This window comes from Pediculus humanus, genomic scaffold, assembly GCF_000006295.1.
Source record: "Pediculus humanus corporis 1103172107371 genomic scaffold, whole genome shotgun sequence".
Classification (NCBI taxonomy): Eukaryota; Metazoa; Arthropoda; class Insecta; order Psocodea; family Pediculidae; genus Pediculus; species Pediculus humanus.
In genome coordinates, this window is record NW_002986999.1 from 566,915 (window position 1) to 580,810 (window position 13,896).

Sequence of the window (13,896 nt, forward strand, 5' to 3'; positions counted from 1 at the left end):
ATTTATCATTTGAAAATTTGCTTTTGTTAAATTTTTCTTTCCGTTATTATTATTATTATTATTTCGATTTGACTCAACTGCCAACACACTTCCGGCCTATATTCAATCGAAGGTAAAAAATCAAGTCAAGGACATAAAATCTATGATTTCTTCTCTCTCTCTCTCTCTCTAAAGAAAAACGGGGTCACATCATAGACATATATATAAATTTTTTTTTTTTTTTCTCCCGTAAATAAGTTATGACGGAAAGAGAGAGAGAGAGAGAGAAAGAAATTACACAGAAAAATAGGGGAGAAAGGGGGATAGGGGGGAAATTTTCGCGTTAAAAAAAAATAAAACAAACAAACAAACAAACGAAAGACCAAAAAAAAAAAAAAGCGAAAAGTTTTTGTTAAAAAAAAAAAAATTTTCCCCGATTTTCTCTTTGTTTCCGTTTCGAATAAAACAAAAAAATTAACGAATGAGACAAAGTTATTATTATTATTATTTAAAGTTAAACTTATAACAAATGTGATGCCATTATATTTTCACGTTAATAATAATAATAGTAGAATTCGTTTGATAACGCGTGCGTAACGTAAAAAAAACTTTTTTCCTTTTAACACATCAATTTCCGGTTTTCCAATTTCGATTTGTTTTTGTTCTTTTTTTTGTTTATCTTGATAAAATGTTTGTCTTATCATCATATTCTCTTATATTGACCGTTTGTATTATCATTATTAAATTTTTAATAAATAAATTCGCTCAGCGTGAGTATTTTCATTAAACTTTTATCAATTTAAATTTTCATTTTAAAAAAAATTTGGCGCGTTTAATTTTATTTATATATTTAATAATGATACGGGGAATGTTTGTTTTTCTAAAAAAAAAAATAATTAATTGTTTAAAAGGATAAATAATAATAATAATAATAATAATAATAATAATAATAATAATAATAATAATAATAATAAATTTGTTTTAATATCAGATTGTGAATTAATTATATTATTATCGAGTTAATGAAAAAAAAAAAAAAATGTAAATTTAAATACGTTTAATAATGATTCTAGATAAAGATATTAACAAAATTAAAAAAAAAAAAAAATGAGAGAGAGAGAGAGAGAGATAGAGAGAGAAATTGTTGCTAATGTAAAATTTGTATTTAATTTGTTTATTTTTTAATAAAAAAAAAAATTTAAACAACTAAAATTATTGTTTAAAAAAAAAAAAAAATTTAATTAACTGAAAACTTATTAAACACTAAAAAAATTTTTTTTTTTTATTAATAAGTTTAATTATTTTATTGTTATTGTTATTGTTTTTTTATTTAAATAATTAGAAAGTGAACAATAAGGCCGATATTATGCACTACTCGTTATTTTAATAATTTTAATAATAATAATAATAAAGTTTTTGTATTATTAAAGTTATTATCAACAAAAAATTTTTTTTTATTTATTTAATGAAGTTAAAAAAAAATTACAAATTGAATGAAATTTTTTTTTCTGTTTTAATAGGAAACAACCAAACAAACAAACAAACGAAGAAACAAACAAATAAAAAATTTATTATTTGTTCATCAAAAGAATTTTTTTTTTTTAAACATGAAATTTTGTTTAAATTAAGAATGTTACGCACTCCCGTGTGATTTTTTTTAGTTTTTTTTATTTAAACAAACGTGAAATGTTTAAAAAATTAATAATTTATTAGTTTTTTTTCATTATATTATACTAAATTTGTTTTTTTTTGTTACAAATAAAAAAATTGAGAACAATCACAAATGTTTGTACTATCGATTGAGGTCACAACCAAAAAATAAAAAATAAAAAAAATATTTTCTTCGTCAGTATGAGAGCGAGCATTAATATTTACCGTCCATATTTAAATTTGTTTGTTTGTTTGTTTGTTTAGTTTCGGGGGGAGGGGAGGTGAAGGGGAAAGAAAAACATAACAAAATTATTTTTAACTAAAATTTATTTTATTTGTTTGTTATAAAATTGTTGTTGTTGTTAATTGGTTGGTCGGTTGGTTGATTTTCGCACCCAAAAAAAAATTTTTACTTTCGAAAAAATAATTTTTTTTTCAAAGACTATATCTATCATCCATCCACAAAAATTTATCATTATTATTATTATTATTTGTTTAATAAATACTTATTTTTAATATGTCAAAGGTTAAAGATTTAAAATTTGTGCGGGTACTCGCGAACGTTTTATTTACAAAAAAAAAATTACTTAATTAATAAGTAATCGATATTAATATAAAAACGTTTTTATTATTAATAGTAACATGTAATAATTATTAAAAAATAAAATAATAATAGTTTTTATTAAACATATAAACGATTTATTAAAAAATAAATTTAAAAAAAAAAACATTTTAATAATCGAATTTAATATTCATTATTAATTACTAAAAAAAAAAAAATTATTTATTTTCAAAATTCGAATTAATATTAATGATGACGATAAAAATAAATAAATAAGTATTTTTTCGGCTCTTCAAACGTTTCGACGGTAATAATAATACTAATAATTTTTTTTTTAAACATTTTTTTACGTATTCGAAAACAAAGAATCAAACACATTTATTATTTAAAAAAATATATATATATGTACGTTAAACAAAAACTGTAATTTATAATTTTTTGACTTCATTCATTCGTGTTTAAAAAGCCGTTTGAGATGACACATCCGTTGTTAAGGTACCGATCCAGGTTGACTGTAAATTGTTGAGATTATGTTTATCCCTTAGATTTCTCACACATCGTTTTATTGCCGTCAATACCTATATTTATAAATACAAATTTATGTAAACAATATCATGAATCGATCGATCGATATATATATATAATTTTGTGTATAAATATATATATATGTACTAAATAAGAAATAAATATTTTTTATTGTCGTGAATATCGTAAAAAAAAAAAAAAAAGAAAAAGAAAATTTTAAAAGCTGAACTAAATTTTGCACTTAGGGAAAAATTTTTTTTTTATATATATATTTAATTTATTAAAGTGGATTTAGTCATATAAAGTGGAACAATTTAAATTTCACCCTAAAAAAAAAAAACAATTTCTGATAATAAAAAGGTTAAAGACCGCCGGTGGGGATCATCAAAATCACATATATAAATTTTCTTTATAAATTAAAAGAGTGACATCTGTGTTGTAAAAAACAAACTAAAAAAATAATGGCGTCGCGTGAAAAAATATAAATAATGTTTTCAGTAGCGAACGATGGATGTCTCGGTTGAATTAAATAATATTTAATAGTTTTTCTTATTAAAAAAAAAAAAAAACTATAACTTTGATCGAAAATAAAAATAAAAATTTTATTCCATATGTAGGGTTGTAATAAAAAATGAAATTCCCACCCCCACCCCTACCCCCCCCTAGTAAAAATACCTCTGAATTTACGTAGCAAAAAATAACAGCGACGAGAAAACCTTGTAAACCGTCAAATGTTGACCTTATGTACGCATAAGCTCCTTCGATACTCGAACAAACACTTTTCTGTCTGTATAAAGTAAATAAAAAATGTATTCCGAAAAGTGGCACTAAAACTAACGTTGCTTTTACAGCTTTCCTAAAAAATAAAAAAAATTTTTCTTACTAAACACGAAACATTTTATTATTATTATTATTATTTAAAAAATTGAATTCATACCTGAATTGCATTTGTTCATCCAAATGACCGCTTCTAAGTTTCATTATCAATACGGTAACGATATTTATTAAAAAAATTGTGTTGATCTATTGATAAAAAAAAATTATTATTAGAAATTTCTTCTTCTACCTTCCCCCCTTCTTTTAAATTTTTAATAAAATAAATAATAATAATAATAATATTAATACCAATAAACTTAAAAGACATGGAAGATGTAATGCCCAATCAATGTAATCTGATGGTAAAGCCCAACAATCCGTATCGTGAATGGCTTTTCGAAACGCAATAAAAATCGCGACAGGAATAATGGGAACTCCTAAAAATAATAATAATGATAATAAAATTTCATATTTTACTAAGGAAAGCGTTTTTTCATTTATTTAAAAACTAAAAAAAAATGTTAAATTTACCCCAACCGATGATGTAAAAAATAGTAAGGCTCGCTTCTTCGGCAAAAACATTAACGATTTGCCTGTGAAGATAAAAACCTTCGCAAAACATCCAAAAATAATTTGTCAATCTGAAATATTTCGTTGCGACTAACAACGCCTTGCAACTCAATTCGTTCTATTAAAAAAATAAATAAATAAATTATTAAACGAAATCAAAAATAAATAAATAAATAATATGTGAGCGAGTTTTTAATTACTTTGCTTATTCTCGAATTCCCTGATAAATCATCGAGTATGAATTCGGAATTGAATGCGATTTGCGTCGAACAATGAAACAATAAAGAAGCAAATAAATTTTTATGTAATATAATACGATGACACCTTAAAGATCTGTTTAAAAAAAAAAAGTTTAAAATTTTGTAGAGAAAAAATAAAATTTATTATTATTATTATTACTGATAATATTTACCTGAATTTTTGAAAAATGATAAGTGCAGGTACGAGAGCTATTACGGAAAGTGCATATGAACCTATTGTCACATACATTCTTTTTTCAATCATTGGTTTTGCCGAACATGGCGTGTAATTGGTCCATTCGTTATTTTTATCAAATGGATGATGAGCCCATTTTCCATTTTTTTCACACGTTTTTAATGCGAATGCTGAGGAAAATTTTTCATTTTTTGTAAACGATAAATAATTTAAAAAAAAAAAAAAATATTAAAAATGAATTTAAACTCACAATTCGTGCAATTTTCCATATTTGTCAATACGTAATTCGGACAAAGTTTTCGTTCTTGATTTCCAGGTTTTATATCAGGCCAACAAAGCCATCCGTCCCAAGTTCTCGGACACCAATTTTCTACTGTAATTGAATTATTTATTTATTTATTTATAATTATTGAGAAGAAAATAAATTTTTTTAAATAAAAAAAAAAGAAACCTTTTTGAGTTTTATTTGCAATCATTGATGTACAACAATCGGATGCACTTTTGCAACATTCTTTCCATTTATTAACGGCGACAGAATTTATAAATGATTTTAATATCGTTTCGTTTTCCATTAAATCTTGATAACTACTATGATTTTTCATTATAGTCTAAGAATAAGTAGAAAAAAAACGATAAATTTTTTTTAAGGGAGCCGGCCGTGATATTCGTGGTAAAAGGGGAGACAATGAAAAATGGCTAAAAACTTATAAAAAGCTGAATGGGAAAAAAAAAATTTATATAAAGGAAACGATGATCTCTTTCGAATTCCACATATTTTAATATATATAAGGAAAAAAAAAGCAGAAGAAATTTTTTTTTTTTACCTCTATAACGGATAAATCCAATGGGGAATTTTCTTTGAAGCTATAATTGGACATAAAACGATAGCATAAAACGCAACTGTCCATGTTAAATTCATCGTAGGGCAAATAAATATCATTTCTTGTCCTGCATAAGTTTTCGTTTTTAAATGGCGTCCCTTGAGGATGTACAATCGGCAATAAAAACTAAAAAGTTTAGGTTTTTTTTAGTTTTAGTTTTAGTTTTAATATTATTTAATTTAATTCTTTTGTGTGTGTGTGTGTGGGAGGGAGGGAAGAAAACTCACCGTAAAAAATAAAAAATTCTTCATCGGAATTTTTTATAATAATAATAATATTATTATCATCAACTGTTTGTCACTCTTTCATATTGATGCCATCATAATAATAATTATTTTCTCTGTGGAAACGTGACTGAAAGAGAAAAAAAAGAAAAATTTAATTGCTTTATTAACAAAAAAAAAAAAAATTTTTTTTTTTAATCTGGAAAATACTAATGGGGAGGCGGTCATTAAATTAAAGGGTAATACGGAGGAGGAGGAGTAGGGGGAGTCGTAGGAGGAAAGAGGAGGGAGAAGGCGGTATTAAATAAGCCGCAAGCAAACGTGAAATTTTCTTCTGTTTATACATTTCCTCTCAATTAATTTATTATTATTATTATTATTATTATGGTTTTTTTTTTTAATAATACGAAAGTACGAATGTATACACACGCATGCACGCACACGCACACGCACACCGATCGATATTTTTTTTTTTTTTTAAATTATGAAAAAAATTATTTGTACGTGCATTTTTCCAGGATAAAAAATTCGTAAAGGTTTTTTTTTCCGTCGGAAACGTTTTACATCACTCCCCCAATTTGGATTTACATAATAAATTTATTATTATTATTATCATCATCAATCAAATATCTATTGAAATATTATTATTGTTATTATTATTATTTTTTTTTTTAAATTTAAAACAAATCCTCGTTTATTATCCGATGGATATTGTTACACCTGACCTAACACACATTTGAAATTAATTATATTTACGTGCGTGATTAAAAATTTTTTTCAACGGATTCGAAAAAGGAAAAACAACCAATAATAATAATAATAATAATAATAATGATAATAATGATAGATGATGCGTATATATAAAATTTCGAGTAATAAAATTACAAAAAAAAAAAAGTTTTTTAAATTCTCACGTACGTTCGTACGTTTGTTCGTTTCCGGTACGTTTTCGGGGTACGTGAAATTTTATTTTCCGTCAAATTAATTAATTGATTAATTAATTAAAAAACTCTAATTTTTGATAAAATAATAAAATGGTTGAGAAACGTCAAAGAAAATTGAGAAAATTTTCCCGAACGAACAATTTGCTCCATTTTTTTTTTTTTTTCTCTCACACATCATTTCAAAAATTAAAATGATGACGATTTTTGAATTTTAAAATTTTATTTTATTTTATTTTTCACGCGTCGGCAAAATAAAATAAAATTCATAATTCATCATCATCATCATCATCATCATCATGATTTCACAGATCGATTATTATTATTATCATCATCATCATTACCATCATCATTATCATCACCGCGATAAAATTTAATATTACTTATGAGTTTAAAATTTTTATATTTTATTATTACTATGAGAATCACAAATTAAAGGAATAACAATGAAAAACTTATTTAAATATTAATAATAATAATAATGATGATGATTTAAAAGTAAAAAAAAGGTAGGGAGAAAAAGAAAGAAAATTAAAAAGTTTGTGAATTTATTGGAATTGATTGAAAAATAAAACAAATAAAAAAGAGAAAATTAAAAAAAAAAATAAAAAAACAAAAACAAAGGATTTTAAGTAAAACTATTTTATTTCCGGATGTGTGCGTGCGTGTGCGTGCGTATGTGCGTAAGTGCGTGCGTGTGTGTTTGACTTTAATTCATTTCGTTTCAAAGGAAACGGTATTTCTATGTATATAAATATCAAATTGATTCGATTTTTCTTGATAAAGTTTTTCCTTTTTTTTTTCTTTTTTTTTCTATTTTTGATCCTTGTTTATTTTCGTTAGGTTTCTTTTTGCATTTTATATGAAGAAGATGAAAAGAGAAAAAAAAAAAAACTAGAGGACAAATATATATATATATATATATGTAAATGTGTGTAATAAATAAAAAGTCAAAGGTCAACGATGACGATGACGATTTAAAAGTAAAAAAAAAAAAGGAATGATGATACCATATAACTTTTTAAACTTTTTTTTTTTATGCTCAAGGAAAAAGGAAAAAAATGATAGAAAGAGAGAGAGAGAGAGAGAAGGAGAGAGAGAGAGAAAAACAAAAAAAATAAAATAAAATTGAAAAAAATGTGATTCGAAAAGGTTTCAATATAAAAAAATAAAAAAAAATAAAAAACAATTCCATTTTATTAGTAAAGTTAAAATTTAATCAAAATTTAATTTCGAATACGAAAATTCTAAATTTGAAATTATAAGTTTTTTTTTTTTTATTGTAGTAATGAATGAATGAATTGATTGATTGATTACAAAACGGCTGTTTGAAAAAAAATATTTTTTTTCAATTAAATAATTTAATTCGTTGTTTATTTTCACACATTAACGAACGAATTTTCTTTCCTTTTTTCCTTTTGCGAATGAATTTTCTATTATTTTTTTTTTTACGGGAAACGGTTGTACCAATTTTAATTTGATATTAAAAATAAATAAATTTAGAGGAGAAAAAGAGAGAAAGAGAGAGATGAAAGGAAAGGAAAGGGGTGGTGGTGGTAATGGCGGTGATGGCGGTATGTGTTAAAGAGATTTCGAAAAGGTTTAGTCATTTTTTTTTAATAAATGTTAACGTTTTTCCCTCCCTCTCTCACTCTCTCTCCTTCTCTTTCTCTCTCTGTTCCTCTCTCTCTCTCTCTCTCTCTCTCTCTCTCTCTCTCTCTCTCTCTCTCTTCAGGAAATAAATTTTTTTTTTATTTTTCCGACTTTAATTTTTTATTTTTTCACATTTGAAATTTTTTTTTTTTTTATTAATTTTATTATTAAATTTCGTTTCGAATGTAAATTTTTCTTTTTTTTTCCACTACCGTTCTTTTGAACGTTTTTTTTTTTTTTGGAAAATTTATATAAAAAAATTTTCCCGATTGAATTTTTTTTACTCACTTGGGATCGTGGAGAAAAAAAAAATAAAATAAATTTTATTTTAATCTCGTCGTCGTGGTGGGGGTGGGGGTTGGGGTAGTGGTGGTGGTGGTGACCCTTTTTTCAGGAAACGTGCGTTTTGTAACACATTGAGTGTGCATAATTTATTGGTTATTACGTCACATGTCGAATAATTTCATTTTTAAAAAAATGAGAAAATATCTATTTTTTTTTTTTTTCTAGTTTTTCGAACCTTTCGAAAAAGGTTTTTATAAAAAAAAGAAAGAAAAAGCAAAAGGCAATTATGAAATGATATTTTGAAAGGTTTACGGTTCATAAATTTTTACAACAATAAAAAAAAAAAAAAGGTTTTTCGACAAAATTTTAAAAATTAATTAAAAAAAAAAATTTCAATAAAAATATATTTATATGTGTGTGATTTAAAGTTGACCCGCACACGTATACACACACTCACGCACCCACACACGATAGGATTAACTGGAGAGAGAGAGAGAGAGAAAAAATAAATTTTTTCCATACTTTAAAACCTTAAACAATAAAAAAAACGTCATAACGTAGTGATAGTAAACGTCATTAATTTTACTTCGTCTTATTCGGTTTATGTCTTTTTTTTTTTTAATATTAAACGTTAACCTTTTAGAAAGAAGGTTTTCTCCAAAAACCGACAATAATCAACTGGGAACAACCACCACCACCACCACCACAACTACTACTTTTATCTTCTACTTTTTAATAAACGCGAAAGTGTAAGCCAAAAAAACTCAAATCGAAAACTAAAAAAAAAAATTCCGATGAAAAAAAAAGAAAATTTAAATTCCACCGCTTTCTATGAAACCAGAAAAAAAATAAGATAAGCAGAAGAAAAAGAAGAAGAAGAAGCCACTTGAAAATCAATTTTTTACTCGTAAAAAAAAAAAAAAAATCTTTGGCGAAAACGTAATAAAAATATAAATTAAATATTTTCTACGCCATTTAATAATCATTCGCAATATATTTAAAAAAAAAAAAAAAAAAAATTTTTTTTTCTCTTTTTTTCCACGCGCACTCACGCACTCACGCACGCACGCACGCGTAATTTAATATTATGTTAAAAATAAAAGAAATAATACATAATAATAACTCGATAATAAAAAATTTATTAATATAAAGTTGAATTTATTTATTTATTTATTATATTTTGAAAGAAAAATTTTTTTTTTTTTTTTTAAATGGTGCGAAATACGGAAAATTATTCGAATAGGAAAAAAAGAAAAAAAATTTTCCTTTTTTTTCCTTTTTTTCCTTCTTTTTTTAATGTGATTCGAATAAAAAGAGAAAAAAAAAAAAACGATGACTAAAATAAGTTTGAATTATTTATTTATTTTTTTTTTTTTTTCCCGTAGGTTTAAAAAAGGAAAATAATTTTTTCCTTTGGCTTTCATAAAGAAAAGTTTTCCTTTCAAAAGGAATAAAAAAAAAAAGTGTCGCAAAGTTTTCTTTTTCTTTTTTAACAAAAATTTTAATATTGAAAAGAAAATTTTTTTTTTTGTAAATAAAAAAAAAGAAGGAAAAAAATTTAAACATTCTATTATCTTCTTCCACGTTTATTTTATTATTATCATTATCCATTTTCGGTTTACGAGAATGAGAAAATTATCGCAAGAAATAAAATGAAAAACATTAACTTTGAAAATGAAAATAAAAATAATAAAATTATTTATAAAAATTTTTTTTTCCTTTGAAATCCGAAACAATAACTACTTAAAAAAAAAAAAAAAAAAAAAGGTAAAAAAAGGAAATTATTTTTTGTCTGGAAAAAGTGTAAAAGGAAAGAGAGAGAGACAGAGAGAGAAAGGGAGAAGGAGAGAAAAAAAGAAAAATCTGTGGTGAAAATACGAAAGGAAAAAAAAATTTTTTTTTTTACTTTTTCCTTTTTTTTTTTAAATAAAATTTTCTTTTTTTTTCCTTTGAGGAGGAGACGAAAAAAAAAGGAAAAAAAATGAAATTTTCTTTTTTTCTTTTCGATATCTATGAAATTTGATTGTAGTAGTAAATTTGACACCGCAAAATGAAAGAAAAATTTTTTTTTTTTTTTTTATCATTAATGGATTCCATTATAGTTTTTTTTCCCAAAAAAAAAAATTACGTTGAAATGTACGTAAGGTCAAATTCATATTGAAAAAAAGGGAAAAATTTTCTAATCCCACGTTTTATTTTATAATAATATTTATTCTTCCTACCACGACATTAATTTTTTTTCTTTTTCGGTCGAATCGAATTGTAGTTTTTTTTTGAAAAAAATAAAAATAAAAAGGGCTATAAATAGTTTGAAAATATTATTTACATATACGAGTCAATAAAGTCGTGGCATAAACGTTTTACTCCCACGTGTGATAACAACAAAAATCTTTATCATTTTATCCTTGTTATTTTTTACAAACGTATATATTCGTTGTTTTGTTCTTTGTGAAAATTTTTCTTTTTTTTTGCGGATTAAAATTTGTTCGAAAGTTAATCGCGGATAAAAGGGGGAAATTTAATATGGGAAAATAAAAACGTCGTGGAATTAGCAAAAGGAAAAAATAAAAATAAAAAAATTTTTTTTCCTTTTCGTGATAGAAAACGTGTCAAAACGAAATAATTTTTTTTACACGACTCAAAATAAGAAAAAAATTATTATTATTATTATTATTTTTATTATTATTATTATTATTATTATTATTATTATTATTATTATTATTATTATTAAATCTAGAAACGTAACTAAAAAAAAATTGGGGGGGAGGGAGGGAGGGGAGGACATAAAAATTTTGAAGTAAATTTTTTTCTTTTCTTTTCTTTTTCTTTGTCTCCATTTTGGAAAACGTTCCAGTTGGTTGGTTGATTCCAATATTTTTTTTTTTTCGTTAGAAATGTGAGAAAAAAATTTTGCTTCAACAAAAGTGAGTAGAAAAAGGAAAATAAAGGAAAAACTCGTAATTTTATTTTTTTTTTTTTTTTCTTTTTGTCTGTTAAGAATAAAACAAACACATAACTTTTTTTTTTAAACTTTTTCTTTTTTACAGATATTGAAAAATATAAAATAATAATAATAATAATAATGATAATGATAACAGTCGAAAAAAATCGGGAGTGTGAAAAATTTTGCGGGATTTAAAGAAAAAAAAATCGTGGTAGTAACAACAAACAAAAACGCTATGCGAATTCGAAATACTTAGAAAATTTTCGTAAATGACGTCACACGTCGCGTTAAAGATTCATTCTGGAAAATTCGATTAGAAACCCGGCTCGAACGAATTTGGCCACTTCAAATCCGACGAGTTTATGAAATTCTTCTTACATAGACGTAAACTTTAATCGAGTAAAAATAATAATAATAATAAGTACGCAATATTAAAAATCATAAATGAAAAAAAAAAAAAAAAAAAATGGCGAATGAGGAAAAATAAAAATAATAATAATGTTATTATTATTATTATTTCTTATAATTTATATTAAAATTTTATTTATATGCAAAAAAAAAAAAAATTTATTAATTTCACGGAGTAATAAATAAATTTTAATAAATATACATAAATTTATGTATTTATTTATTTTTTTTTCTTTTTTAATTAAAAATTAATTTGAATGTTTTCCCTCCTAAATTTTGTTTGATATTTAAATCCGAGTTTAAAAGGCAAAATCATAACGTTTACGGGTATTTAACACAAAGGACTTTTTTTTACCCGAAAGCAATTATTATTATTATCATTATTAATAACGTTTTTTTCTTTTTTACTGGTTTTTTTTTTTTAAATAACGAGAAGTTTGGGTGGTGTCGAAATAATTTTTTTTGTGACAGAGAAAGAGAGAGAGAGATTTTCATATAAAAAAAGGAGGAAAAAATTTTCATTTTGAGGAAAATTCTAATTTTTTCTATATATATATATATATATATATATAAAAATGGTTTCGTTCGTCAAATGTCGGAAAATTGACGTTTAATTACGTGATGATGACGTAAATAAATTCCCCCAAAAAAAAAAAAAAAACAAAATTTTCGAGGTACTTTAAGATTTTAAAAAGGAAAAAACTGATTAAATTCGTTTACATACAAAATTAAAAAAATTTTTGTTTTTGAAATGGGGGAGAAAAACACGGCGGAAGTAATTAAAAACATTTAAAAAGTTTTTTTTTGTGTTTCCCCTTCCTTCTCCCCATCCCCCAAATGAAACCTTTTAAAAAAAAAAAGTTTTAAGTAATTTTTCCTTTTATTTATTTATTTATTTATTCTCCTGTTTTTTTTTTTTTTAAATCTTTTAAAACGTTCAAAAAAAAAAAAGTTTTCGTTCCATCATCATCACCATCATCATCATCATCATCACCATCATCATCATTATCATCATCATCATCAATCATTAATAATACATAAAGTTTTACTCATTTGTTTACGAACATTCAAACATGCAATATTGTTTTAAAAAAAAAAAAAAAACATTTTTAACTAACGCCCACGTGTCATCACGTGTTTAATAATGATAATAAAAACGGTAAACTAAAATTTATTATTATTATTATTATTATTATTATTATTATTATTATTATTAACGAATGACAAATTGAATGTAGGAAAAGGAGAAAAGAAAAGAAAAAAAAAATTTTTTTTGTTTTTTAATCGGGTTTTAAAATTCCGTTTTAGACGAAAAAAAATATTATTATGATAATAATAATAATGATAAAATAAACGTAAATAATAATTTATTATTATTATTATCATTTCATTGAAAAGAATCGTTAATATTAATTTTTTATGTTCGCCTAATATTATTATTATTATCGAATCAACAAAAACATTTTTTTTCCGATCGATTTTCTTTTTTTAAAAAATTTTTTATACTCTCGGGTAATAATAATAATAATATTTTTAATAAATAAAAATGGCGTCGCGAATTCGCATTTAAAAGCAAATAACGCAAATGATTTTTTCCACCCCCCACCCTCCCCATTTTTTTCTCGCGATATTAAAGTGTATTAAAAAAAAATTTTTTTTTTTTAATTAATTACTTGGTAATTTTTTTTCCCCTCGTTTTTTCCATTTTTTCCTTTTTTAAAATGGCGGTAATATTATTTACCGTTATTTTTTTTAGTTTTTTTTTGTTGTTGTAATAACTCTTTTCATTATTATTATTCTTATTTTTTATTCGTTCTATGATTGTATTTAATGCAAATATATATTAAATGAGTGTCTATTTACACGACAAACATCGAATATAATTTTTTTTTTTTTAACAAACAAACAAACAGACAAACAAACGAAGGAAAAAAAATTATTATAAATATTTAAAATTTTTTTATACGATCGTTTGTAAATGGTCATTTAAAAAAAAAAAAGTTAATAAAATTATTATTATTAT

General features: G+C 23.6%; 1 protein-coding gene across 1 annotated transcript; it reads right to left on the reverse strand.

Annotated features, from left to right (window-relative positions):
- Window positions 1-3,106: 3,106 nt before the first annotated feature.
- Phum_PHUM015970 (class B secretin-like G-protein coupled receptor GPRcal3, putative) lies at window positions 3,107-5,669 on the reverse strand (the record flags this gene model as incomplete). Its single annotated transcript, XM_002422762.1, has 10 exons — window positions 3,107-3,166; window positions 3,392-3,567; window positions 3,859-3,966; window positions 4,070-4,220; window positions 4,303-4,435; window positions 4,515-4,707; window positions 4,788-4,910; window positions 4,989-5,145; window positions 5,362-5,544; window positions 5,646-5,669. 10 exons carry the CDS (start codon window positions 5,667-5,669, stop codon window positions 3,107-3,109), a joined length of 1,308 nt encoding a protein of 435 aa, XP_002422807.1.
- Between the last annotated feature and the right edge of the window lie 8,227 nt (window positions 5,670-13,896).